Source organism: Diprion similis, chromosome 13 (assembly GCF_021155765.1).
Source record: "Diprion similis isolate iyDipSimi1 chromosome 13, iyDipSimi1.1, whole genome shotgun sequence".
In the NCBI taxonomy this organism is placed as follows: domain Eukaryota; kingdom Metazoa; phylum Arthropoda; class Insecta; order Hymenoptera; family Diprionidae; genus Diprion; species Diprion similis.
In genome coordinates, this window is record NC_060117.1 from 2,425,724 (window position 1) to 2,453,463 (window position 27,740).

Sequence of the window (27,740 nt, forward strand, 5' to 3'; positions counted from 1 at the left end):
GGGGAAGCGGAGGCCTTCGGGCGGCCGACCAACCAGACGGCCGATGATGTCATCGGAGGAGGAGACTGACTGTTTCGCCCTCTACGGAGCAACGACGGAGAGCAAGCAACAGCAGCAGCTTCTGAAGAAGCATAAGCGCACCAGACAGCGCGTGGACGCCGGCGAGCCGCGCAACAGCTACTCGAGCATACCGAACTTCAGTTCGCGTCCGTCCTTCCTCAACGGCGGTCTCTACAGCGCGATATTCAGCGGCGGGTCACCGCAGCAGCAGATACCCGGTGGAGCCCAGGGTGTCGGCGGAGGCGGAGGCGGTGGAGGCGGTGGAGGCGGTGGAGGACACCTGACGACGGGGCCAGCGAGCCAGCATTCCGGCCACGCGGCCTTCGGTTTTTTCGGTGCGTCGGGCTTTGGCCCCGCCAAAATGCTCAACGAAATACTCGGCCGGCAAGTCAAGCAGGCAAGTGACGCCGGCGGATCGCCACCGGAGGGCAGCCACGTGATGACCGGTGCCGGCATGGACTCGGCCTCGAGCTTGCAGCCGGGTGCCGTTAACTGCGACGACCCAGCCACAGCCGCCGAGCTCACGCAGCACATGCTCCGCGACATACTACAGGGGCGGAAACTCGCCGCGTTATCGGTCCCCGAACAGCCGACGAACAACAACTCGATACACAGCAACAACAACAACAACAATAACAACAACAACACGACGACGGAGCTGCTCAAGTCGCAGCAACACCAGCAACAGAACTCCCAACAACAACAGCAACAAACCAACGGTAGTGACGTCAGTGCGCGTGGCATTAGTGGTGGAGCGGTGCAAAGTGGTGGGGAGGACAGTGCTGACGGCAACAACATGTTGAGCTCGTCTCACGCCGAACGGGACGTCGTGATGCCCGGTGACGCGGAGGACAGTGCCGAGGATGCGGCGTCCGCTGCTAGAGCGATGGAGGAGGCCTTTGCGGAGGCGGGAATGGAGCCGGGCGCGAATTTGGACGGAAGTGATTGCGAGCAGAGTTTACCGCCGAGTCCGTCAGCGCCGCGTTCGGTATCGGTAACGGTGAAAGAAGAGCTTCAGGAATCGGCAGCGGCCGCGGCAGCCGCGGCGGCGGCAGCGGCAGCGGCTGCGGCGAGCGTGAAACGGAGTCCGAGTCACTCGCCGTGTCCGGTGATCCCGAAGACGGAGGCGAGCTCGCCGTCGACGGAGATAAAACGCGCGCGAGTCGAGAACATCGTTAGTACGATGCGATGCAGTCCGGCGCTGCAACCACCCACGGTTAACGGATGCAAGAAGCGAAAGCTCTACCACCCCCAACAGCAGCAGGTGCACCACGTGCTCCACCAGGGGGTAGCCGACGTGATGTTGGAGGACGAGGAAGACAGCGACGAAGACGAGGACCCGGCCACCATACGGCAAAAACGTGTCGAAAAGGACGCGCTCAAGTCTCAGCTGAGAACGATGCAGGAACAGCTTGCCGAGATGCAACAGAAGTACGTTCAGCTCTGCAGTAGAATGGAGGCTGAGGCTGGCGAGAGCGGCGAAGCGCCCGCCAGCCCCCAGCAACAACCACAGCCACCCCCGCGGCCCCCGAGGCCGCATCCACCTCCCTACAACGGGTTGCCCACGCTGCCTCCGGATCATCCGCACGCGGCAGCCGCGGCGATGTACCACATGGGTCACAAGCTCTACCTCGAACAACAGCACGCGGCGCTGGAACGGATGAAGCAGCACCAGGAGGCGGCGGCGAGGCAGCAGCAACAGCAGCAGCAGCAGCAACAGCAACAGCAGCAACAACAACAGCAACAACAGCAACACCACCAGCACCACCAACAGCAGCAACAGAACTCACCACAGCCACCGAGTCAGCGAGAACGGGAGCAACAGCAGCAGAACCAGAGCGTCGGCGCAACCCCTGCGACACCTCAACCCCCGATTCAAACCTCGACGCCGCTCCAACACCACAAGGAATTCCAAGAGAGACTTTCGGTGTTTAGAGGGGCTGCGGGGGGCTCGGGGAGTCAGATAACCGGGGCCGATCTCGAGGGCCTCGCGGACATACTGAAGACCGAGATAACGTCCTCCCTGACGAACCTCATTGACAGTATCGTCACCAGGTTCGTCCAGCAGCGGAGATTCGTCGGGAAACAGAGTGAGGCTGCTCAGGCGGCGGCCGAGCAGCTGAACAAGGATCTGCTCCTGGCCAGTCAGCTACTCGAAAGGAAATCTCCGAGGACCAAGGTCGTCGACCGGGGAGCCGCGCCGCAGCCACTAGCCGGACCCAACGGGTCCCGTGGGGCGCACAACGGCGGGCCCCCGCCCTCGCAGCAGCCCGGATTTCCTCAGCTTGGATCGATGGGACCACACGGGCCCCACTCCGGACCCACGGAAAACAATATAAACCAGATAAACCAGCTTCCGCCGCTCGTCAGGGGCGGTAGCGCTATGTTTCAAACCCCGAAACCACCCACGATATACGCGATGGCCTCTATGCAGGCTCAGCAACAGCAACAGAGGGAACAGCAACAGCGCGAAGCTGCCCAGAGAGAACAATATTGCAACATGAGGGCGGCTGCCGACGAACGGGACAGCAGGGATGCCGAACAGAATGAGGCCCTTTCGCTCGTCATAACGCCGAAAAAGAAACGCCATAAGGTGAGATGATGTTGCTTTAACTCTTCCGAAAATTCTGTAAAACTGGTTTGAGATATCGCGTAGATTGTTACAGAGACGAAAAAAAAATTATTTTTGCTCTTTGTTTCTTTCAATATAACGTAGAGAATAACGTAGAGACTCTTAGTCTAGAAAACTGTACGAAACATCAGGTCTTGCTTTCGATTGACTCGTCGTAAAGAACTTTTTGAATTGAAAAGGGAGAAAAAAATTTTGACGTGGGGTTGAAATAGACTCTGCCAGTCTCCGAATGTCTTGATTTAACCATAGAAACGTGTGCTATAACTCGAGAAGAACTTCTAAAAAAAAGATTCAACAATATGCTTGAAGTTAAGAGAAAACAAAAAAAAAAAACAACTACAGAGAATAGCATTACTTTTATGATTCAGAAGTTAACTCGTAAAAGAACGAAAAAAAGTTTGCTGCAGACTTTGTAAAAAGTTTATGTCTAGAAACGAAAAACGTAGTGTCTATAGTTATGCAAAAAAAAAAAAAACACTGCTGCAACAAAAAGATAAAATAATATCAGAGGGTTAAATGTATCTTCTTTCTAATATTCCACGATCCTTGGACTCTAACGACAATGAAAAAACGACCGATAAAACAGTCTAAATTCCAGGTAACGGACACGAGGATCACGCCCAGAACGGTATCCCGGATCTTGGCGCAGGAGGGCAACGGTCCCCAAGGAGGCAGCGAGAGTCCTCCACCTCCACCACCCCCTAGACCGTACCACGCGCCACCCCCGATGCTGCCGGTCTCGCTACCGACCAGCGTCGCAATACCGAATCCAAGCCTCCACGAGAGCCAAGTGTTCTCGCCCTACTCGCCGTTCTTCAATCCTCACGGCGGACACCCGGGTCAGGTTCCACCGCCCGGGCCTCATCACCTACCAGCCAGTCCTCCCGGGGGTGGCGTCGAGCTGAGGGACTCACCACCCCTCCCTCACCCCCCGGCGATGCTTCATCCGGCCCTCCTAGCTGCCGCGCAACACGGCAGTCCGGACTACGGCCACCTCAGGATGGACAGCAACGACCGGGCTAGCGATTGCAACTCCGGTGACATTAGCTACGATGGAATTCAGCCTACAATATCCTTTGCTAATATACTTGATCTCGCGAAAATCGAACTCGAAGCGATGCTCAAACCTTCGGAAAGTACCAATCGTTTCACAATCCTCTGGAATATAACCGTAGACAACAAATGAACAGATACTCGTCGACTCGAGTGTTGGTACGTTCGATTTTCCTACAGTGTGAAGTCATCATCGAACGACAATCGGTACCTTTATAAAACAGAATAGTTTAGTTAGAAACCGATTTTTTTTATAGACCGAAGATATTTCTCTTTTGGTCAGGAAAGGTGATTCACCGTGAATCCAAGAATGATGACAACATTGTCATAAGTGGTTCCTTTCCGAATGTTTGAGGATTCGCGTCTGCACGTATCACATACATAACGTTGGGGTCAAGCTGTGTGACTGAAGCTAGATGAGCGGAGAGAACTAACTAGTTGCGAGTAGAAACGACGAGTGGTGAAAAGTTCGTCAGGGTTGAATATCGCGGGTTTGCTTACGGCTTTCGGGAGCTGCCTTCGAGTTTTAAAACTGAGCAAGCAGCAGCACCAAGGCGGGTCAGATTAGTTTTCCATGAGCCAAGTTGGACGGACAAAGTTCATATCCGTGAGCAGGGCAACGGCTCTCCGGTGGTTAGATAGGATGTACCGAGAGGCTGAACTTTGGCGTAATTTTGGTGAAAAAAAATAAGCAAAAACTGACGAAAAGAAAGAAAAAAAACAGAGGGTAAAACACCCGGCGTAGAGACAAGCCCGATTATCGCGCTCAGCTCATTCAACGACACACGCCGGTATGCGGCGTGTAGCTTATACCACGCGGCCTGAATGTTCGATCGTTGCTTCTCGTTGACGACGATGAGGTGACTTTTTGTCACCTTTTTGTCCCAAGCCTTTGATGTAAAATCAATGCCGCTATTTTTCCGTGGGGTAGGTCGACGGTACGTCGGTAAAAATGGAGGATTAGAAAAAAAAAAAAAAAAAAAAAACGGTTGGGAGGAAAAAACGAAAACAAAACTGAAAACTCCAGCAACGTCGCGACTGACGGATTCCCTCGTTAAATATCGGCGCGGTTTTTTATATATGTTATTTTTAAAATCGGTTCGTAGGGAGACGACAGGAGGGGGGTGTGGGAATCGGGCGTGTATACGCAAGGGTAGCTGATATAAAGACGTATGTATCTCGGGAAACTCGATACGGTAGCCATCAGATATCATTCATTCATTCGTAACACGGCGGGTAGGAAAAGACGTGGAAAAAAAAATATATATAAAACACAAGGAGAGAACATCGGGGATTAAGCGAATAAGAATGCGATGAAACCACATCGGGAGATCCCATTACAGTTAAGGAAAAAGTAAGGCTTCCGTTGAGACTTGCGGCCAATCGTGGGGTCAACCTGCCTCCGATATTAGATACCTATTCCGCGACTCACCCACCTTGTACGATTTCTAATCCAATTTCAAAGTCAAGAAACTCCGTGGGTAATGCGTGTGTACTTCTTTTTTTTTCTTTCCCTTCTTGTTCTATTCCTTTTTTTATTCCTATCCGGATGCGCCACCGCGCACCGGATACCGGGCGTCGCGATTAGCCGAAATAATCCAGACAAGCCTAAAACTCGAAAACCATCCAGATATTCACAAGTATTTCCTTAACCACGGTGAACTCGTCGACGCTGACCCCGATGCACCTCCGCAAGGCGAAGCTGATGTTCTTCTGGGTCCGCTACCCGTCATCGGCAGTCCTGAAGATGTACTTCCCGGACATAAAGTTCAACAAGAACAACACGGCGCAGCTGGTCAAGTGGTTCTCCAACTTCAGGTAGGTGGATTCACTCCCAATCAGCTTTCGATACGTTCCGGGACGGTCTTGTCGACTCCGTAGACATATATACACGACATGCCGCGATTCTCGGCTTCGTGTCGCTCAACGGCACGACATTTTAATGCAAAGTGACTCCGCGGGCAGAGTCGAGTCGAGCTGACCACTCCCTCACCCTGGAGACGAGGAGCACCGTCACGAGGTGGTGGGTGTGTCCGAATCTTAATTACCCCCCAGGAGCGGTGGATAAGTGACCTCGCGATCCCAGGACGCCACCAAAGCTCCACCTTGGCCAGGTCGAGAGAGAACAGGCTGGCACTGGCCATCGGGCATTAGCCTGATTATAATTAGGTTGAGTAGCCACAGATCCATAAGATACTGGCCCGACCGACCACGTCCCAGTCTCTTTATTTATTCATCATCACCCCGTTAGCGCCTTTCTTATCGAGCCCAACGTTCTCCGCGAAAAGCCGCCAAGTCGCCGAGTCCTTCGACTCTCTCTCTCTCTCTCTCTCTCTCTCTCTCTCTCTCTCTCTCTCTCTCTCTCTCTCTCTCTCTCTCTCTCTCTATTCGAACGCCACTCAGTCTCTCTCCTCGCGAGTCGTTATTCCGCGAAAGGGTTGACTCGAGGAGTAGGTACGAGCAAGGGAGAGAAGCGCCCGAGGTCGACACGACAAATGTTCAAAAATACATCCATTCAACAGGCCATAATTAGCTTTGTAACGTGAAGAGAAGAGAGGAGGAGTAGGAGGAGGAGGCAAAAAATGGGGGACGAGAACGCTCACGATTCAGATGCAATTTTTCACTGGACCTGGTTCAAAAAAAACTTTTCAACACACACACACACACACACACACACTTACACAAAAAGACCGGCCATTCGACCCCCCAACTTCAACCACCGCCAATGAACGGCAGACCAAAAACTTTTCCCGGCTATCCTCCGCTCCTCGCTCATCATCGCAAATTCGCGTAACGAACCACCGGCTGAAAAAAAAGCGGGAATGATAAAATAGGCCGAAGGATATATCGGATTTGCTTAAATTTTTTTTATCTTCTTCGTTTTTCTTTCCTTGGATTTTGTTCCGTTTGCCGAATTGAACAGGTGTTTGTATGGAATTGTCCGGGTGAACGCTAAGCCGCGGTTCCTTGCGGCTAATCACGTAAAGCAGGCTTTCCTTCTCCCTCTCTCCACCCCCCTCCTGATACTACTACTTCGTATAGCAGACGCGTGTTTGATCTGATAGCCTAATGCACGGCTTCCTATGCGGAAATGTCGACCGACATTATATCCTGCGGTATAGACCAGCAGGAGTAACCACGGTGTTGTACTTTTGTCACGAGAGAACTGCCCAGAACGTAGGTACCGAGGGGTGCAAAACCCACCACCTTTCCACCCATCCACCACCCACAGCTACCTACGTTTTTCACTTTTCTCTGATATTAAATATTTAATCTCATATATCAGGACACATGCTGCCTTTCGTATGTTGGTATCTCCATCTGTCCATAATATAAAACCGAACCTGCATCGTACTGTACCTACTGGCGTGCACGTGGATTCAAATTATCGTCTAGCTTCTGCGACCATCAATCGTTCAATCGTATGCAAACAGCTTGGTACTCGCTCGTCTCTTCATCATGAGAATTACTTAAGAAAATCTGAAGAACCCTCAACTCTTAATATCCATCATAAACAGCTCGATACTTGCTGATCTTTCTCAAGATTCAAGTCCTCGTTTCATCTTGATCATATAAGAACATCGAAAAAAGATTCATAGAAATCATAAAATCGTTTAAAATCATTGATTCTTCACACTCTCAATTACCGGTTCGAATTTTGAATGGGGATGTCGAGTAAGAGGTTTCCGTGTTATTCGGAGCAGAAGAGTAGGTGAAAAAAAGGTGGTAGGTAAGTGGAGCAAGGTGTTTGAATAATTAAACTACCATCGAATTTATTCAGTCACGCTTTTTCATGGGCTTATCTATCTCCGCGCAGATATCTTGACGTATCTCTCTCTCTCTCTCTCTCTCTCTCTCTCTCTCTCAGTCTCGTAATAATATCTATACACAGTGTACACCAAGTTGTCGTACACCGGGGCAATTTCAATTTCACGGTGTAATTCCAACGCGCTGCTGTCCGCTTTGACGTTTGTCAATTACGCGCTTCTTTGTGTAGGTAAAATACAATAAATAAATAAATAAATAAATAAATAAATACACGTACGAGGAATGTGTGCGTGTTTTCAAGTATATACGCGAAGTGAACGTTTCCCTTTTTTATTACAGTTTTATTCTGCTTTTCAAGCTACCCCCTTAGCACAGGATTGCCGTTGTCCTACTGGCAGATCTTATCGCTTCCACCTCCACCTCCGTCAACTCCAGGCTGCAGGTATTACATTTACTTTATTTCCTGACAGCACCTCCTCCACCTCCTACACCCTGTTCTTACTTATTGTTAACCAGCCAACCAGTCAGAACACCCGACACCTGCGGTTCGGTGGCGTATTTTGCACCGGTGACGAATAACTCCTCCTACGGACAAGGGGACCGGAAATGACAGGCTAATTTTCTAAACACGAATTTCCGTACCGCTTACGCAGCCACCTATGTCTATATGTATACACGACGTCGTCTGCTCTGCTCTACTCTACTCTACTCGGCGTCGTGTGGCTGTATCGTTGTTATCGGTCACGCGTCAGAGTCGTTAGTAAACCAGCGACCGACTGGCTACTATGAACACCTTTTTCCGTACCAACCGCCTGTCATCTCCTGAATTATCAAAGATTATTTATTCACTCAAACTCAGTCTTCTCATTATCATTCTCATCGATCTTCAAAGATTTCTCAAGCAAACTTAAAAATATTGCAAATCTCGTTAATACTTGTGAATTTGTAAAAAAATTAATTTTTTTTCACGTTAAGGTATAATTTTATAAACAAAAAAAAAAATAAGTTCCCAATAGTTTCAGTTCAAAATTTGAATTTTGAAAGTTCGCTCATAATTTTTTTTCAATTTTTGGTACATTTCTTTAAATCTTTTCGAGCGACCTTTTAATATTCGTATTAAAAGTTCATAAATTATTTTTCTTCAATTTAGTAAGAAAGAATCGATAACAATACACCACGACATGAATTAAAAATCAAACAAAATACTGAGAATATAATTTTTTTAATTTAATTTTTTGACGATTTTTGAAATTTTTAAAAATTTGGAGCGACCTTTTAAAATTTTTTTTTTTTTTTTTGAGCTGCTCTTTGGAGTGGGCTCTTAAAACATCAAAAACTAACATTTGGTCACACGAGACCCAAAAAAAAAAAAATACTTGGTTTTTTTGCGCCACCCTAATATATAAATATATATCGGTAAATAGGTGAATTATGAGAGGGAAAAACAAGAATTGTGAAAATAAAACCAAGAATGAGGAAAATGGCACAGTGTGTTATAAATGCAGGCGCAATGTGTTTAATGAAATCGGTTGTTAATAGCGAAAAGAATAGACTCCAGGGAATGGGGTATAAAATACAATACGGCAATGCCGGTGTTGGGCTGGAATGGGGCTGGTCGCAAGGCGGGCCGGGGTTTGACGCCTTATCGGATGCCGAGCCGGGACACGCAAGGACACGCGCGACAGTCGAGAGATCTTATCCGAAGATGGAAGGAATTTTATGTCGTATAATGGTCAGCTCCGCTTCGCAGTCTCGTCGTGTCGCCGATTATTTTTCCTCGTTTTTATATATTTCTCTCTCTCTCTCTCTCTCTCTCTCTCTCTTTGTCTCTCCATGTGTATCTCTTGCCGGTGCACGAAACCGCCTTTTAGCCATCCGCAGATCTATAGATCCCGTGTGTCCGATTCGCACGCTAATATACACAGGCTGGCATTCAGTATTGAACATTTATTTTTCAACCATATCACGAACATATAACAAGTCTTGTAACAAATTTTTTCAGAATATTTTTGCTCCCAGGGTTTTAAGCTGGAAATCTGGTCGGGGCCCGATCGGGAAGCCCCAGATGGGGGCTAAGTGGGGAAATCCTGTTATTACCCGATTTTCGATATCGAATGATAACACTTCGAGTAAAACAATAGTTTTCGAATCGATATTCGTATTCCGTTCGATTACCGATCGGTTTCCCGCGTTCGTTAATCGGGATAATTGATTGATTCTTGTCTTTTAAAGATAACGAAGTGAAACTAATCGTTGGCAAAGAGAAAAATAAACGGTAAAGGTAGAGTAAAAAGGGGAAAGAAAAAAAATTTCATAAAAGGAAAAGGAAAAGGAAAAGGCACCCAATTAAAACAGCGGCGCAATTTAGCGACGTAATCTTGACGACAAACGTAGGAGTAACGTGTAGTATTATATAGCTATATGTGGGGCGGGGGTGGGGGTGAGGGGGTATAAACGTGCGGGATGCAGAGTAACTCGAGAGGCAATCTCCTCTCTTCTGCACATACGTGTGGGGTGGTGCAGTAGGTATAACGTCCGCCGGCTGCTTCTCTGCCTTCTCCTCCTCCTTCTTCCTCCTCTCCACTCTCCGCGTCTCTCCTCGTCGTTTTTCTTTTAATTTCTCTCTCTCTCTCTCTCTCTCTCTCTCTCTCTCTCTCTCTTTCTCTCTTTCCACTCCTTCTTTGTTTCTCCGTGGATTTTTTTAATCCCGGAAGATTGTGCCGAGCGAGGGCCATTTAGCGAACACCGGTAGGCAGTACCTGCATGCCTGCATGCCTGCCTTCCCACTTTGCTACTCGGGCGGTTAAAGTCGGTCCCCATATCTCTGCATCCTAGCCAACAGCAGCAAGCAGCAGAGACGAGAGGAGTTGCCGGGAATCCCTTTTCGCGTACCGCCTGACACGCGCTTTAGGTTGGCTGTTCGGTATAATGCACGAGCTACTCTCGGTGCATGGATGCATTTGAAGCCCAGATCTCTCGCATGTGAGACGCGCGAGACTCAACGTTTTCTCTCTTATTGTGAGAGCGCAACCCGCAGGGACACAACAAGTTAAGAGAAAAATATCACGAGACTTCACCAGAAGCTTTTAGTTTACTCGGTACAACAATGAAGTGCCGCTGCACTTTTTTGGTCGCCAAAATCATACGTGAGTGTATGATTCTGATGTATCCTTAAAGTTTAGATTACGGGCTACCTCGCTGAGACAGTCCCCGGAAGAAAAGGCGGTTCACTTGACCCCTTTTCCCCGTCTGCTTTGCCCTTCGACGAAGCACTCTCCCTGTTTACCCTCTTCAAGAAAAAAATACTTCACTTTAACCCTCCTCGTCGCGAATGCGTTGATAATAATTAACAGTTTCGCTTGTTTTCTTACATACTAATGTATAAGCTAAGCTTTTTTTCTCATTCAACAATCATAATATGGTAGATCATTTTTCAAGAAAACAGATCTCGGTTTTATTTCTTCAATCTTTCGATGATTCAACGAGTATAACCGTTTAAAGATACATTTTGCAGAAACGAAGAACCGTGGGGGGAGGAGGAAAATACGAGAAATAAAAAAGAGGGATGAAATGAGAGGGCAAGGGATAGTGGAATAGTATAGCGAGGTAATAAATTGGCTGGATTTTTAAAAAAAACCTGTGAAAAGGTAGAGAATATAAAGAAAGAGAGTAAAACTAAAAAGAAAAAAAGAAAAAAAAAAAATAGAAACAAATAAAAATGAATAAGTAGATGAAAAAAAAAATAAAAATAAAAATAAAAAAAATTGAGCCGCTCTTATTCTCTACAAAAGACACGCGTGCTCGATGCATTGTGCATTGCGGAGGGACGGAAAGGAACCACATATAAACCAGCCACCGTACGTGGAAGAGTAAAACCGTGGAACCGCAGGGTTCTCAACCTTTCCTATAATTTCTTGATAACATGTCATGAAGATAAAAAAAAAATAATCCTCGTTTGGTATATATGCAGAATTTGAAAACAGATGAAGGTAACGTTAACGGAGAATAATGAAGATCAGATGGGGAATTAGGTAGTAAGTAGCGAAGTGGCTGCGTATTTTACGACGAAAAATCCAGACCACTAATACACCTGCGATAACAAGAGGCTGAACTTTCCGGCCGGAGGCTCTCAGACAAAGACCAGTTGGCGATATTTTTCTTTAAGTCTGAGGATGCGGTAGTCGAAAGGGTTGACGGTGGTGGTGGTTGGGGAGTTTGTTGGATACGCGATGCATCGTGAAATGTTTTTGTTTTTATTTATTTTTTTTTTTTTTCACTTTTCTTTCGATTCTTCTTTTTCTTCTACTTCTTCTTTTCTTCACCCCCCAACTCTCTCCGGAGGCCCAACATCCCCTCCACGCCCCAGCAGCATGATGAAAGGAAATATTGTATACGTAAGGAAAGGAAGGTAATTCCGCACATAGGTTTTAGTGTAGGTATGAAACGCCTCGAATTCCGTTCTCTTTCTACTTCTCCTGCATAAGGGAAGTCACGATGCTGTACATCCCTGCACCCCGTGCACCTCGTGCACGTTGAGGAGGAAGAATCTGGCAGCGTAAGCGCGGAGGTATATGTATATAAGGTATATGTAGGTATACGAGTATAACCAGAATCTCGAGAATTTCTCGCCAGCTCCTTAATTAAAAACTCAGTGCACGGCACAATGGAGTGGCAACTCTTTGGGTACCGCTGCAGCGCTGACTGGTGCACCAACCTCCTTCTCCGGATTGAGCCTCGGCTAGTATAACCGCCTACCCTGCCTGCCGACCTACCCCGACCGGAAACCCTGTGCCACAGAAATTTCCCTTTACTTATAAACCAGCCCGCTGCTGTACCCCAGGGTGAATCATTCTAGCTACCCTAATTAAACGTGAATTAATCATTCTTACCGATGCAGCGCCGTGTTTTACGGAGTAGGCCGACTACTCGCGGCGATAAACGTTCTTCTATTTACTGTCGTTTCATCTACGTATTACTTATTCGTGAATAAATTTAAACAATTTTCATTTGCTCAACAGGGATTAGACAAGTTCCAAGCAATCGGGGTTTTGTCAATTCTGACTAATGTGGTCTTGAGCGGTAATTTTCTAGTTTTCTTTTCTTTTCTTTTTTTTTTTTTTTTTTTGTATTGATTTATAGCTTTAATATATGTACATTAGGGTGGCCCGAACAACCGACTATTTTTTTTTTTTTTTCGAGTCTCGTGTGACGAAATGTTAGTTTTTGATTTTTTTCTAAGAGCCCACTCCAAAGGACAGTTCAAAAAAAAATTTTCAAGATGTCGCTCCATATTTTTGAAAACGTCAGAAGTCGTCGAAAATCGATTTTTTTTTTTTTTTTTCTTTTTAATCTTTTTCCTCGTTACGGTAGAATTTTATAGACGAAAGAAAAATAAGTTTCCGAAATTTTCAGTTCAAATTTTCAATTTTGAAAGGTCGGTCATAATTTTTTTTTCAATTTTTTAGTGCATTTCTTTAGATCTTTTCGAGCGACCTTTTAATATTCATATTAAAATTTCATAAATTTTATCCCTTCAATCTAGTAAAAAGAAAGAATCGATAACAATACACCGCTATATGAATTAAAAATCAAACAAAATACTAAGAATATAATTTTTTTAATTAAATTTTTTGACGATTTTTAACATTTAAAAAAATTTGGAGCGACCTCTTAAAATTTTTTTTTTTCAGCTGTCCTTTGAACCTAACATTTTGTCACACGAGACTAAAAAGAAAAAAATAGTCTGTTTTTTTGCTCCACCCTAATGTACATAGAAATTTTCTCATTTTCCCACATTCGGAACTTTGAGCGTCAAGTTTTGTAAAAGTTTCATAACTTCACGTCAAGTTTCGCGACGGAAAAAATTCGGAATGTATCGTTTTCGGAGCTTTTCAAATTCAGCATTACAACCTCGCCCCGGTAAACGAGTTTCAACAGAACAATGTAGCACAAAAAACCTCCGTGTCGACTGGATGAAAAAAAAAAAAAAAAAAAAAAATTTGAACCAGCCAAATGTAAATAGAAATTCAAAAAAGAAAAAGAGGGGAAAAAAAAAACCGCGAAATCATCTTTGACCAAAGATACCAAAGCGTATCGCGTAGAAGTTAAAGTTAAAGTTGAAGTGGAAGTGGAAATGGGGATGAAAATGGGGGTTGATGGATCGCACAATTGCATATTACAAATAGGCGGTGCGTTATGTCCGCGTTTAACCGGCGCACCCTGAGCGCAGCAACGCGGTAAGCATAAGCAGGCCTTATAAGGTAACCAACCAACCCTTATACGCAACGAGTAGCGAGCAGCGAGCAGCGGGGTGCACACAGAGAAAACGAGACACACGGATTGGGAAGCGGTGCAGGTTGCGCCGCTCGGGGTAAACGGCAGTCACTTAATTAAAAATTACTTAATTACGTTCTTGGCACTAATTAGTGGGCGTTTGGTACCCTCTTGCCCGGCTAGGCAGACTGCTAGGCATCAACCCTTACGCCGCACCCCTCGCCGACCCCTTTACGCCATTTTTATCGCTCCCATACGCGAGGCTCGCAATATTCCAGAGGCTACTTTCGAGAATCGAGCTACGATCGATTGCAATCTGTCGATACTTGGCAACTTTTTTACACTATGATTCTAAGTTTCATCCGATTTACACCGGATTCACGCTGACGATGAATTTAAACTGTACGATCAGACGATTTGAACAATTCCAAATTATTTTTTATACTGATTATGAGATTATTTTTAATATCTCGAAAGATTTTAGAGCGATTGAAAATTAATTGACACTTAATTGTATTCTGATGCGATTTTAAACGTTTGTTAAAACGTGAGAGTTTCTTCGATTTTGCCTCAATCGGAAGAAATTAGAAAATTATTTTATATTTCTTCATTATTGTTATATAAACATTTTTATATCGTTTGTTATTCTCCACAATTTATCTTATAATCTTCGTGAAGAGAGGAAACACATATCGTGTATAAAATGACACGTCAATCAAAGTAAAAACTAAAATTTTCCTATCACGTAAAATTAGTGTAAAAAAAAATTGATTTGTTAATCGTTTCATTAGTTTATCAGATCGATTTGTCTTCTGGCGGTATTATAAACGATAATAACGAGGATAAATAGAAGAAGACAAAGTTTCTGGGAGGGGTGTTGCGGGGGAGGGGGGTAAATACAGGTTTGGTCGCGGGGGTTGTTCCGTGTTGGAATGGATATCGGCGTTGGTGCAGCGGGCGGAGTGCAGAGGCTGCAGACAATGCGAAGCGTGGCCGCAGGGCTATCATCTGTAGGAATAACGCGAGCCGTCGACGTCGTCGTCGTCTAGAGGAAGGGATGAAGGGATGAAGGGTGGGAGGGGCGGGAGAAAGGGAGGAAGGCGGAGACTTGTGTGCGTGGCGTATATCTGCGGCTAAATATACAGGCAAGAGATGCGGAGAGAAAAGAGAAAGAGAAAGAGAAAGAGAAAGAGAAAGAGAAAGAGGGAAAGGGAAAGGGAGGGAGAGGGAAAGCGGGGGGCTTTACAGGGGGATGTAAGCATCGCCACTGCAAGGCTAATCCTGGGCTATGAGCCGCTACTTGCAGGCTAATATATACGGTGCAAAGCGTGCGGTACAGTCCCTGCCCGAAATATTATCCCACGATACTTGTCGCGGTTTGGACAGGGTGGAAAGAGACTTTATTTCCTTTTTTATTTCGTTTGTTGGGGGTTTTGTTTTGTTTTTTGTTTTTTTTTTTTTTGTTTTGTTTTTTTTTTTTACTATTATTAGGGTAGGATCACCGTAGATCGAGAATCTATCGAAAATTGGAAGACTGATAATACCGAACCGAACAGCCATGTGACAGGATTTGTAAAAAAATTTTTAGTAGAATAAGATTATAACGAATTTGCAAAATTTCATCATTTTTACAAATATTACGATATTCTCATATTTCATTTTGACTTCTTTCTATTCCTAATTCTGCTACTCGTCTTTCGCCGGTAATACAAAATCAGATCTTTGAAAGTATCGAGTGAAGAGAAGATAAAAATTAGCAAAAAGAGAAAAAAAAAAAAAAAAGAACAATATCACATCGATTCTGAAATTTAGTAAATTTCTACGATTTACATGCGTAAATTTTTTTTCCCCTAAAAATATCCCTCAGTGGCAAAAATTTCGTTCGTGGATAAGAAAATCCGAAAAAAAAAAAATTTTGCAACAAATTGAAGAACAATACGCAAATAAATTTCTATCGGCGTGTGAAAAGAGGATGAATGGGACGAAGAAAAAATGGAGTTCAGGTACGTGAGGGCGGAGGTCCGTACGGAAGGGGTGGTAGGAAATGACGCGAATCGAGAGGGAGAGAGAGAGAGAGAGAGAAAGCTTTTTGAAAAAAAAAGAAAGTGATAAAGAGGAGTGAGAGAGAGAGGGGTGGGAGGGGGGGGGGGGGGGTTGCATGTGACGGGCATACCTGCGTAGAGGAGACCCCGCATCGGCGGCGATCAGGAGAGGGCAGGGGGTGGTGGGGAGAGGAGAGGAGAGAAGCGAGAGACCCGGGCAACCAACGCTGCGAAAAATGTGAAATGATAATGCTTTACTGTCCCGCCCTAATCGGCTTTGTATCCGTCGATGGTGCCGCGAGTCGTAGGCGTCCACCCCCACTTTTCCACCCCCCCCCCCCCCCCCCCCCCCCCCCCCGACTTCACGGAGGATTTAATTTGCCGCCGCCGGTGTATGAGCGCGGGTAAATATATATATATATATATATAGATACACACATGCATGAATACATGTGCATATACACATAGGGAAAAACAGATGTGAAAATAGGGATGATGAAAGATGAAAAGAAAGGAAAGGAGAGAGAAAAGAGTAAAGAAAACAGAATAGAAGAGAACTAAGAACAGAACAGAAACAGGGTAAAAGAAGAAGAAGAAGAAGAAGAAGAATGATGAGAGGGTGGTGGGTGAAGGTGAAAATGGAAGAAAGATAAGATGAGAAAGGATGAAATTAGAAATAATATGTATATATGTATACGGATATATATGTATACATACATATAATGAAACGTACGGAGGGGATGATTAAAAAAAAAAAAAACAAAAAAAAAAAGAGGAACGAGGAGAACGGCGAAAAACAGTTTATCAAAAAAGTTTTTATAACCTACTCGTCGTCCAGTAAGCCTCATATTACCACTCGGTAGTGTGTATTACGTATGAAATTAGATATTTTATTGACCACGGACTCAAAACTATCTCGAATTTACCGCGAAGAGGGTAGATAATACGTGATGTTTTGATTTTGAAATCTATAAGGGGTGGGGAAAAGTGGAGAAAATACGTGAATATAAATATAGATAATTTTTTTTTTTTTTCTCTCTTTAACCATCGTAAAAAAAAAAAGAGAGAAAATACCAACATCAACTTAACATCAAATGAAAAGCTAAATTTTCTAGTAATTTTTAAATCATTCAAAACAATGAAAATGGGGGAAAAAAAAATATAAACAAATAACGCGATATCGATTGAAAGTTAATTATTATTACTTTCCATACTTTATATATCCTTTTTCATTACTAATATTATTAATAATAACAATTTTCAAATATAAATTAACAACGTTTTGTAACAATAATATTTACGATTCCTGTGACTACTGTTGGGCAATTTTTATACGTCAAATTCGCTGAGAATTTTCTTACAACAGCAGAAACACGTCCGTCGTAAGAAATATATCGTGAAACTGAGCAGATTTAGAGAAATAAAAAAAAAAAAAAAAAAACTTTCGAAAACAGTTCAAACGTGCAGATTCTACACAGAATTATGAAATTTTTTTTTTTAATTTCCCAGCAGGTGGACTAAAATTTTTGTCTTGATTAAAAAATTTTTCAACGTCAATTCATTTTTGTGATGAAAAAAAAAAAAATGTCAAATTACAAATCATTGTATTAGTACGATAATATAAAAAATATGAAAATTATTAATTAAATTCCTTTCATATTTACCAAAAGAAAAAAAAAAAACCACAACAAACACAGCCGCGACATTGCGTTTAGTTAAAAAATTATTCCAACAGTTAATTATATTTGTATAATATAAAATTCGGCCAAAGCTTGTAATTCCGTGACATTTCGATCCCTCGATGGTCAGGGGTGAGTTAGAATTTTTATAAATCTCTGCCCTCTGCGCAGAGAGACGTCATCGAGTGACGGACGGCGAAGCGGGGAGGGAGGGGGGGAGTTAAAATTCGGCGGTGACAAATTAGCGCCCCGGTCAACCCCTCGGTGGGGGGATGCGAGCGAGATCTCCTGAATATTGTAGGATGCCCGGAGAGCGGAGGGACATATTTTCGATTTTGCGACCTCTCCCGCGGTGTCAAGTCAAAATTTTAGGGTGCCGGCTTTGCGTACCTGGACAGCCTCCGCGTCGACGTTGCCGGGCAGAAAGTGGAGGAGAGGAGAGAAGAGGAGAGGAGAGGAGAGGAGAGAGAAAGGGTGGCACTGGCCATCCCGAATTGATTTCGTTTCGAAACCATCTCTCTTTCGGCCTCCCCCTCCACCCCTCCGCGTCCGATTCCTCTCTCTTCCAATTTCATTCGTGTTCTCGGAGCGAGTTTCCGCCCCTCGAATCGCTGTTGCCGCTGCAGACGCGCCGCGCGGGAAAAATGCAGAATAGCAAAGTGCATTCGTTTACGTATATATATATATATATATATATATATGGGTATTATGCTGCGCACGCAAGTGAATAAAGTGAAACGTCCATACTTTTTCACCGGCACGTGAAATTATGCAGGCTGAGAGAGAGAGAGAGAGAGAGAGAGAGAGAGAGAGAGACTCCGACGACTATATACACGCCGAATTTAACTGCGAACGCGATATGCGCGGAATTAAATTTTCAAGCTTATCAGAACCGTTTCTACCTTTCGTTCGGATTTTTTTTTTTTTTTTTTTTGCCTCTCTCTCTCTCACTCTCTTGCTTTTTATTTCCTCGATCGTTAGGTATATGTATAAGGACACAAAAACGAGAGTCCAGGGCGTAGTTTTCATCCATTTTGAAACTGAAGCCTTGCGTTATCTAGGATCTGTGACGAAGTTTTTTTTTTTGTTTTTTTTTTCGGAGAAATTGGAAAGAAAGGTGAAAAAAAATAGGGAAAAATCTTTGAACTTGAAAGAAAAAGAAAAAAAAAAAAAAAAAAAAAACAACATACGTATCATCAAAGAAAAATGTATAATGTAATAGTTTTTCAAGTTTTATCGTTGATATTTTATGGTGCAAACGATCGTTGAAGCAATTATTTTATGCAACTGTGTGTGATTGAACACGAGTAAAAGGAGAGACGAAAAGAGTTAATCACAGATGTGCAATTCAATGCCTGCTCCTGTCAGCATCGTTTTAGTGACAAAAACGTCGATCCAAAGCTTCAAAGACTGTCGCGTGATAGAAAAGTAGAGATTTTTCTATTTTCTTTTATTATTCGCCGTTGGACGGGGGAAAAAAAAAAAAAAAAAAAAAAAAAAAAAAAAAAAAAAACTAAAAGCCAACCTCACATCTCACAACTCAGTAATGGTTTGTCAAAATATCTCGTTTCCGGTAACAGGAAAGAATTGTTACCCCCGATTTTTGAGATTTTTTTTCGTATCGATCCTCCGGACATAAAAATTTATCGTCACAGTGTCGAGGATCGTTTCTGGCAACGAACGATGTTTAAATTTGTTAACTTAATTTCGCTTCGTCGTATCGTATGCAAATCGCCCATATGCCAAGGAAGAACGATACACCTAGCAGACACAATGCGCAGGGTAAAAGCAATCGGCGTAAGCATGCGGGCATCGAAGCAGGAACGCCACGCCGCGTGCTTATTATGTTCCGCATTACACTTCAGAGTGAACAACGCGCGATCAGACGCTTTCGTGGCGCAATATCTTATGCGTGGAATAAATAGGGGCCACAATTAGGACGCGATAAGCTGATCGAAACGGTCGCGTCGCAACGGAAATAATTAAACAATACTCACTCGTTCGAATTTGGAGAGATTTTTCAAACGGCCAAGTACAGAAATGCCTTAAAAAAATTTGCCCCGAGACGTCTGGAACAAAAAATAAAACAGAAATGTTAGATTATTATAATCGAGTTGTGAGAGAATTAATTAGAAATTTACATAGATTTTTACACAAAGTGAGTTCAAATTTTCGTCAGTTTTTCAAATTTTTTTATCACTTCGATGAAATTGATTACAATCGGATTATTATTCGGCTAAATTGGTCGGTTTGAAAATTATTCTTACATGGAAGAAAAACTTGGCGCGTTTGATTCTGGAAAGTGGCAACCGATCGAGGACGAATTTTTCAAAATGTATTTTGAAAACGACCCTGAACGATGAATTTGGAATGCCAATCTTTCGATAATAAAAACTCTCGAGTTTTCACGAGTTTAAAAATTTTAACCTCAATCTGACGATCAATTTCCCAGCATGATGTGGAATATCGAAAGTGAAAATATCATAAAATGCACTTAAACCGTGAGAAAGCAGTGACTTATAATAATATTTGTCAACTACAAGACCTTAAAAGTATTTCTAAAATTGGAATAATTTCTTTCAAGGGGTAACGCCACTTAAAATACAAAAGAAAAGCGCTTTCTTTACAATTTATTGTTGTTTTTTTATTCTTTCCTTTTCTTCAAATCTTATTATTATTATGATCAAGCTTTCCCTGCGTCCGAAAAAAAAAAAAAAAAAAAAAAAAAAAATCCTGCTTCTTTTAAATTTTAACAGTAATGTTACCCCTCAAGAAGAAGAAGAAGAAGAAGAAAAACTCAAGACCTCCGATTCTGTGAAAAAAAAAAAAAAAGCTTTCGAACATCGTGGCTTGCAATCCTCGGCAAAACGATGAGCTGCAAATGCTGGGCGAGAACAGTTGTCTAGTAAATCCTATTCACGATTACGCGACGGGTAATGGCTTGACGTCGGCGGGCCGAGAAACGGAGGGTGCGCGTCTCGTCAACCCCGGCACGTTTCCCCCAAACCCTAACCTACTGCCCCACTGTCGTCGCATAGGAGATTCGCGTCCCCAAAGTTTTACTACTTCACCGTATAATGTATCCTGCGGCGAATAACGGTCGCCCGATTCACCCCCCAAACCGGCAAACACATAGATAGATAGATCAGATCTTGCGATGATCTCATACGGCGTTCCCCCAATTTTTGTTCATTTTTTTTTTTCCTTCTTCTTTCCTATTTATTATTTTCGCCCGGTTTTTTTTTTTTTTTTTTTTTTTTTTGCTTTTTCCTGCGCCGTTGCAACTGCGAACAGCGAGCAAAGCTGATATTATAGAGGGGAGCCTTGAGAATTACGGTTTCTCTGCCTCGGGGTGACTCAATAAACCAGTAATTTTTCCTCGCTTCGCCGGTTACACCCGAGAAACGAGATCGAGACGATTCGACGGAGTTTCAAAGGGTTTGAAAACCGGTGTTTTTTTTTTTTTTTTTTTTGTTTTTTTCTTCTTCTTTTTTGGGGTTGTTTTTTCTTCTTCATTACGTCAAGTGGATTGTTAAGGATAAAAGTGTTTTTAATCCAAGAGGTACGACGAAGGTAGAAAAGATTCAGTGTGACATTTCCGAAGTTTCGTGAATGTGATATGTATATTAAAAGAACGAAAAAAAAAAAAATAAAAAAAAACTCTTCAATTTTTTTTTTCTTTCACGGGAAAAACGAGAAGAAAAAATATTTCACAGAGTCTGTGTAAGAGTCATGAAAATCCCAATGAAATACTCAATGGTCAAAATGAATTTGCAGAACAACAGACAACAGAATGAATACGTAAGATAAAGGAGGGGGGGTGGAAAAGGGGATGGCGCCGCGTGTTGTGGATATTGGACATAGTGTGCGACAAAGAAATATTGATTTTCGCTATCCCTCCGGGTTCTTCTCTCGGCGTAATTCTCTCTCCTCTCCTCTCCTTTCCTTCTGGTCTCGTGACTGTCGGACGAGAGGCGAAAGAGGTGGGAGTTTGGAAGGGTGACGGGGGGATAGAAAGGGATCCCGGCAGAGTTTTTCGACAAAGGATGTTTTCCGAGTCCCTAACCTAGGTAACCCTTGCCTGCCATGCCTCTCTCTCTCTCTCTCTCTCTCTCTCTCTCTCTCGCTCTCTCGCTCTCTCTATGTGTACTCAGCCGATGCACCGAGGACTTAACTACTTCATTGTCGTCCCACTGGGTATTAGGCTCACACGAACATCGTTCACCTTCTAGACACACGTAGGCAGAGAAGTTCGTTGGGGTGAGTGAATGCGCTGAACGAACACTGGTTGACCGACAGATGCGCAAAATTCGTTCTATTCCTCTTCAGGCTCCGCGCGTGCTTGTGGAAGATGAAGCTGAACGGGGGAATCTAAAAATTCTCACGATTCGAATCATGAGAAAGTTGAGGTGAAGAAGATCTAAGATCTTTGGGGAAAACAAAAAAAAAAAAAAATAATGCTTCTCGATCATTGTAACTTTATCGTCTCAAGTATGTTTTACAATTTATGTCATCGATGAGGAAGTGGATAATATACTAAAAAACAACTTCCAGATTTGTTTGAGACGATTTTACAATGACAAGAAAAAGTCAAGATCTGTTCTGACACTTGGACTACTATCCAGTGTAAAAATAGTCTATAATAAAATAGTGTTTTTCTAAGTCCTTGATATAATACTTGAGAACAGAAATGGTGAAAATGAAAGTCAAGGGTTACAAAAATCAATGAGAATCACAGCTAGTGGGTACCAACTATAAGTCCTCGAACCAAAATTAATCATCGCTATCGTTCCTTTTTGTCTCCCCGTCTGTTTAGTCAGGGGTTTTTGCTTTTTGCGTTGCTGCAAACGTAGGTACGGCATGAGTCTCGACCTCAACGAGGTTGACGGAGAGTGAGAAAGAATCTCCGAGAGAGAGAGAGTGAGAGAGAGAGAGAGAGACTGTACAGCATAGAACGCGAACGGCAGATGTGCAGTTAACAATGAGCTCCTCTGGTAGCCGGGCGTAATACACAGAGAGAAACTCTAAGGGGGTTCGGTTCTCTTTCTCCTCCCCCCTCCCCCAAAGCCGAAGCCGGCGGGCTAGAAGCTCCCTTATTTCGTTAGGTCGACGGTGCCCTTCGTCGCACGCGCCAGACTCTTACAATGACTGGGGTCTCGCTGGCCCCCGCGCCGTGCCTGCATCTGGCGGGGCACGGAGACCATCATCCAAGGGGCACGGAACGGAATGGAACGGAATGGAACGGAACGGAACCGAGCTAAGAGCGCGAGGGGCAGTTTCAAAGCTGAAACCGAGCGGAGGGGCAGCTGCTTTGAGCGGTTTCACTCTTCAGTGCCCCGCATCGCTGGCCACCCCTCCAGTGTCTCGTCGCACTTGGGCGTCGTCCGAGGATTTTTTGCCTCCGGTCGGTATCTCCTCTTCCTTTTTTTATTTTTTTTTTATTTTTTTTTTATTTTTTCAATTCTGGATCGATTCGCGACGTACTGTCACAGAGGATGACGGACGCCGACCCGTCACCCGTGAATCTGACACCTACGTCAGAGCAGTGTTCGAAAAGACCCCAGACAGACAGACAGAATTCACACCTTGGATTTCCAGATTTTTAACAACCTTATTATTCTTCTTCTTCTTCTTCTTCTTATTTTTATTCTCCACGACGATGAAAGCTCGTTTCAAACTCCTCAAGAAAGTGGCTCAAAGTGGCTACTCGACTTGCCTTCAGAACTTCGAGTACGAAATCACTTTTCCTCTGTTTTTGGCGATGGGGGTAAAACACTCGCGGAGGTGATTCGAGACCCTGTGAAGAAAATCCTGATTCACGTTCGATGTATTTTTGACTATTTAGCGGCGAATCATCAATCATTTTAGTTACAAGAAAATTTTCCCACTTTTGAATCGCGGGGTCTCTGCACCACCTCCGGCGGTGCATGGTTACGTGGCTCCCCCGCAGTGCGTGTAACGAGTCTGAGTAGATGGCGTTAAAGTGTTTTAATTACTAATTAAGAAGAGGGCCGAGATGGGCGGGAGAGGAGAGGAGAAAGAGGCTGCGCCGAGTGCGAGTCGAGTCGAGTCGAGTCGTGTCAACCGCGGGGGTGCATCAAGACTCCGCGCTCACCCTGCGACACCTTTTTTAACGCCCGTACTGAATAGAGGCTCACGCACCGGCTGGCAAACGGCAACTTTGGTCCCCGGAGCTGAGCCAACGACGACGACGACGACCCACACAACTCGGTGCAATTAATTCTCCTTTATCCCGAGGCTGCACTTTCACACCTCGAAAGACACGAGGTGCCATTTTTCCTTCTCATTTTCCGCCCCTATCTTCTTCGTCTTCTTTCACCGTCTCTAAACCGCGTCCAGATTGCATTCCTACTGAGACCAGGAAATATGCGGTAAAAATGTTATTGATACTTGACAAAGTGAGAAGAGCAAGTCTTAAAAGTCCCTGGGGACCTCCGTCTTCGTCGAATTTTAAATTCCTTGTAGAATCGTGTTTAGATCGGATAAACGGGGGCTGATCGGTCGGGAAAACGGGGTTGATTATCAGACAGCGCGATGCGCTGTAAGGCCAATTAAGACGAGTCGAGGGGGTCGACGATGCAGCTCTCTTCAGCACTTACCGAGTGCAGGGTTGGGTGGTTCAACTGTGTTCCGGGGCGTTGGTCGGGTGCAGAGAGAGATAGAGTGCAGTATTACAGCCGAGGAGGCGCTCGGCGGTATCTATAATTCTTATTCAACGATCCATCAACGCATTCAACATCGTTGGATCGCTGAGTATAGATGGGAGAGGAACGACTGCATCGCAGGCAGGCAAGCATCGTCGCGAAGTGCCTAATTAAAACAGACACCCGAAGAGAGAGAAATATATATATATATACATAGTGAGAGAGAGAGAGAAAGAGAGAGGGATGGATTTTCACACACACACACACACACACACACACACACCTGACAAAAAGGCAGAGTGCTAGAATTGCCACACTTCGTTCGCCAAGTGCGAGGAACGCCGGATTACAGAGGAGTCGCCGTATAAGTAGGATCCGGCCCCGTCAGGCTAACGTGGAAAGGGGATAATTCATTATGATGTATTGTATAATTAGGACAATAATAAGCTCTCGGCGGTAGCTCGAGGCTCCACCTTACCCGCGATTCCCACCCCGACGACAACAACGCCTCGATCCAGCCCAGGAGGAGGGTGTCGATTGTCAACGGCGTCTAATTACCCGTTCGAACGATACGGCGTGAAATGAGAAGAAAAAAAAAGAAAGAAAAATAATCCTCCGGAATCTTTGGTTGGTGTCTTTGGAACGATGAACCGACTCTTCTTCTTCTTCTTCTTCTTCTTCCAACAGGAAGTTAGAAGATCTTCCCGCCAAATTTCCATCCGATAATTCTCACCCTCCCGTATCCGAGGCACAATGTCAAAGTTGCGAAGGACCGGAACGGCTGTGACTCTTGAACGGTTCGTCTTACAACGTCTTTTCTTCAACCCTCCCTCCCTTCCCCCCTTCATCCAAGATCGAGGAGCACCCCAGTAACGGCTATGCTAAGTGCCGCCACGCACCGAAGCGAAACACACAATGTTGTGCAGGACCTCCCCAAGACGCAGACGTCCCGTAAGATTCTCGGTCCCCCCATCGACACTCTGTAAACCGGTGGGAAAACTTTCCCACAGTTAAAAATCAGCGTCAAGAAATAGGGGTGTAGAGGGGTACACAATTGGGAATGCCAGTAAGCCAACCGTTTCGGAATCAAACAGTCTGAACAAGAACCGTTGAAGTCTCGTGGAGTCGTCAGACGAGCCTATGAGGGTTAAAACCTTGGAATCGGTTGTACCCAAGAAGTGGTTTTCTGGTTTCTTATTCTCATTCATACTCTAATTCCTCAATTTTTTCACACCCTATAAACCAACACCGGATTCATGAATTCATGGTGTCTGGTACAAGACAATTAACAAATCCAAGAACATTGGAAATGGAACACTTTCAAGAGACGAGAAAAATTCAAGGACATTTCCAGTGAGTTTTCATCAACGATTTATCGCGTCGTTGACTGCTCATGCACTGATCTTTCTGCAAGATTACGACGTCGAGTCAAGATTCGTATATAAAATTGTCAACTCTTGGAGTGTCGAATGTCGATTTTGACCGAGACCAAGAATCAAAGCGGGTCTTTCTTTCTTGTTTGCCTTTCACCGAGCCGTTAGAAAGAGCTCAATGACGTTTCTCGTATCTCGTTCCATTCGCAACTTCCTGCTCTTCGTCTCATCTGAGGTTGTCCCGACGTCGTCGTCGTCGTGGGCCAGAAGACTTTGCACTGGAGGGTCACCTGCTGCACACCACGCTACAACCTATCGCCCATGGTTGCTAATTACCGACCAATTAGCGACTTACGTTTGTTTAATTGCGTTAATTAATGAGCGTGAAACGCGACTTTCCACCCCTCGCCACCCCCGCCACTGTCTCCACCACCGACGCCGCCGTCACGGCAGTAACGCATGTAACTAAGTGCTTCATTTAATTCATCCTACCGTAGTCAAACGGAAAAAAAACACGTCGCTCTAGATGCGGCCTTCATTGTAAAAGCTGCGCCTACTGCAGTCTTGGACTCCCTCCTTTTCCACCCTCTCTCTCACCCTCGTTACATGTCTCTAAACCATACGTGAACACATCCTTTGATACGATACATCAGCGGGTTTTCCTTGCTGGATCCTCCAGCTCTCCCGGCAATAAACTCTTTACAAATTCCACATCAGACATAAGCGTATAAGCATCTCGGTTCAGGGTTGGGGAGAGGCGAGCAACGCCGTTTAAAAAAACTGCCCTTTTGCAAAATCCTTCCACGTCTAACCCAGTTTCTTTTTTCTCACAATGTTTCAGGGAGTTCTACTACATTCAAATGGAAAAGTACGCTAGACAAGCGGTGACGGAGGGTATCAAAAACGCCGACGACCTCCACGTCGGCGGCGACTCCGAAATCTATCGGGTCCTAAACCTCCACTACAACCGCAACAACCACATTGAGGTATGGGGTCCTCAGGTGCGCAAATACATCAACACGCACACCATACACTTCATTATTATTATTATTATTATTATTATTATTATTATTGTCATTATTATTTCTTTATCCAACCTCATTTATATACTCTCGAAATCGAATCTGTTCCGTTCCAAAGAAATTTATTCATTTCCGAAGAGTGTCAAAGTTCAAAAAAAAAAAAGAATCCATAGTTTTTTTTTTCAAAAGTAAAAAGAGTTTCTCAAGAGAGAGAGAGACAAAAGAATGATTTTGAAGATTATTTGATTCGTTGATTCGTTTCTTACGTTTTTTTTTATATTTTCTTGTTTCGTTTCTTGGTTTGTAGAAAAAAAAAAAAAAAAGAAAAAAGAAAAAGAAAAGAAAATAAAGAAGTAGAGAATAAACACATGAATGTTGTACGCTTTGCAAATTAATAGTATAATATATCGTATATCGTATATCGTATAATATAATAGAAAATTGCATGATAAAAAAATATTTCAATTCCAATTGTAGATTAATTTCATCGCATTTTGGCTAAATATTTCCGTATATATATATATATATAATACATATAAATATCCTTCGATGATTAAAATATCGATTCTAAAGAGAAGGGGGAAGAGAAATTTTTTTTTTTTTTTTTTTTTTCGTTGTTGAAAAAAGGATATTTATAGAAACAATAATAATTATTATTATCGAGCTGAGTTTTTTTTTTGACTAACGACGAAATTTTCCGTCAAATCGTCAAATTCCAGGTGCCAGGAAACTTCAGGTTCGTTGTCGAACAGACGCTGAAGGAATTCTTCAAGGCGATCCAGGGTGGCAAGGACTCGGAACAGTCGTGGAAGAAGTCGATATACAAAGTGATTTCGAGGCTCGACGACCCGGTACCGGAGTACTTCAAGAGCCCGAATTTCCTCGAGCAGCTCGAGTGAGGCGAGGCCCAAAACCCTGGCTGCAGGGCCTGTCGCGTCGGCGTCGAGGGTTGCGGCGAAGCGCCCCAAGGGTGCAGGACTCGCGCCGGCTCCTGATCCTGATCCTCGATCCCCGATTCCCGATCCTCGATCCCGGAAGTGTCCGCATCGCGCGGACATTCAATTCCGAATCGTAAGTAGACCGGAATGGATTACTTTTGGGCCGAGGATAAAAAAGGAGAGGAGAAAGGATGCGCCTAAGGTATCCCTAGTACATATCCAAAATCGGCCAGAC

General features: G+C 44.2%; 1 protein-coding gene across 4 annotated transcripts; it reads left to right on the forward strand.

Moving 5' to 3' along the window:
• Positions 1 to 27,740, forward strand: LOC124413923 (homeobox protein prospero-like). 4 transcript variants are annotated; one of them, XM_046894731.1, is made up of 5 exons: positions 1 to 2,653; positions 3,279 to 3,761; positions 5,409 to 5,563; positions 26,387 to 26,546; positions 27,287 to 27,740. In XM_046894731.1, exons 1-5 carry the CDS (start codon positions 44 to 46, stop codon positions 27,464 to 27,466), a joined length of 3,588 nt encoding a protein of 1,195 aa, XP_046750687.1. In that variant the 5' UTR covers positions 1 to 43; the 3' UTR covers positions 27,467 to 27,740. The 4 variants fall into 4 exon arrangements, with proteins under 4 accessions (XP_046750687.1, XP_046750689.1, XP_046750688.1 ...); XM_046894733.1 differs by having other exon boundaries at positions 26,387 to 26,531; XM_046894732.1 differs by having other exon boundaries at positions 3,291 to 3,761.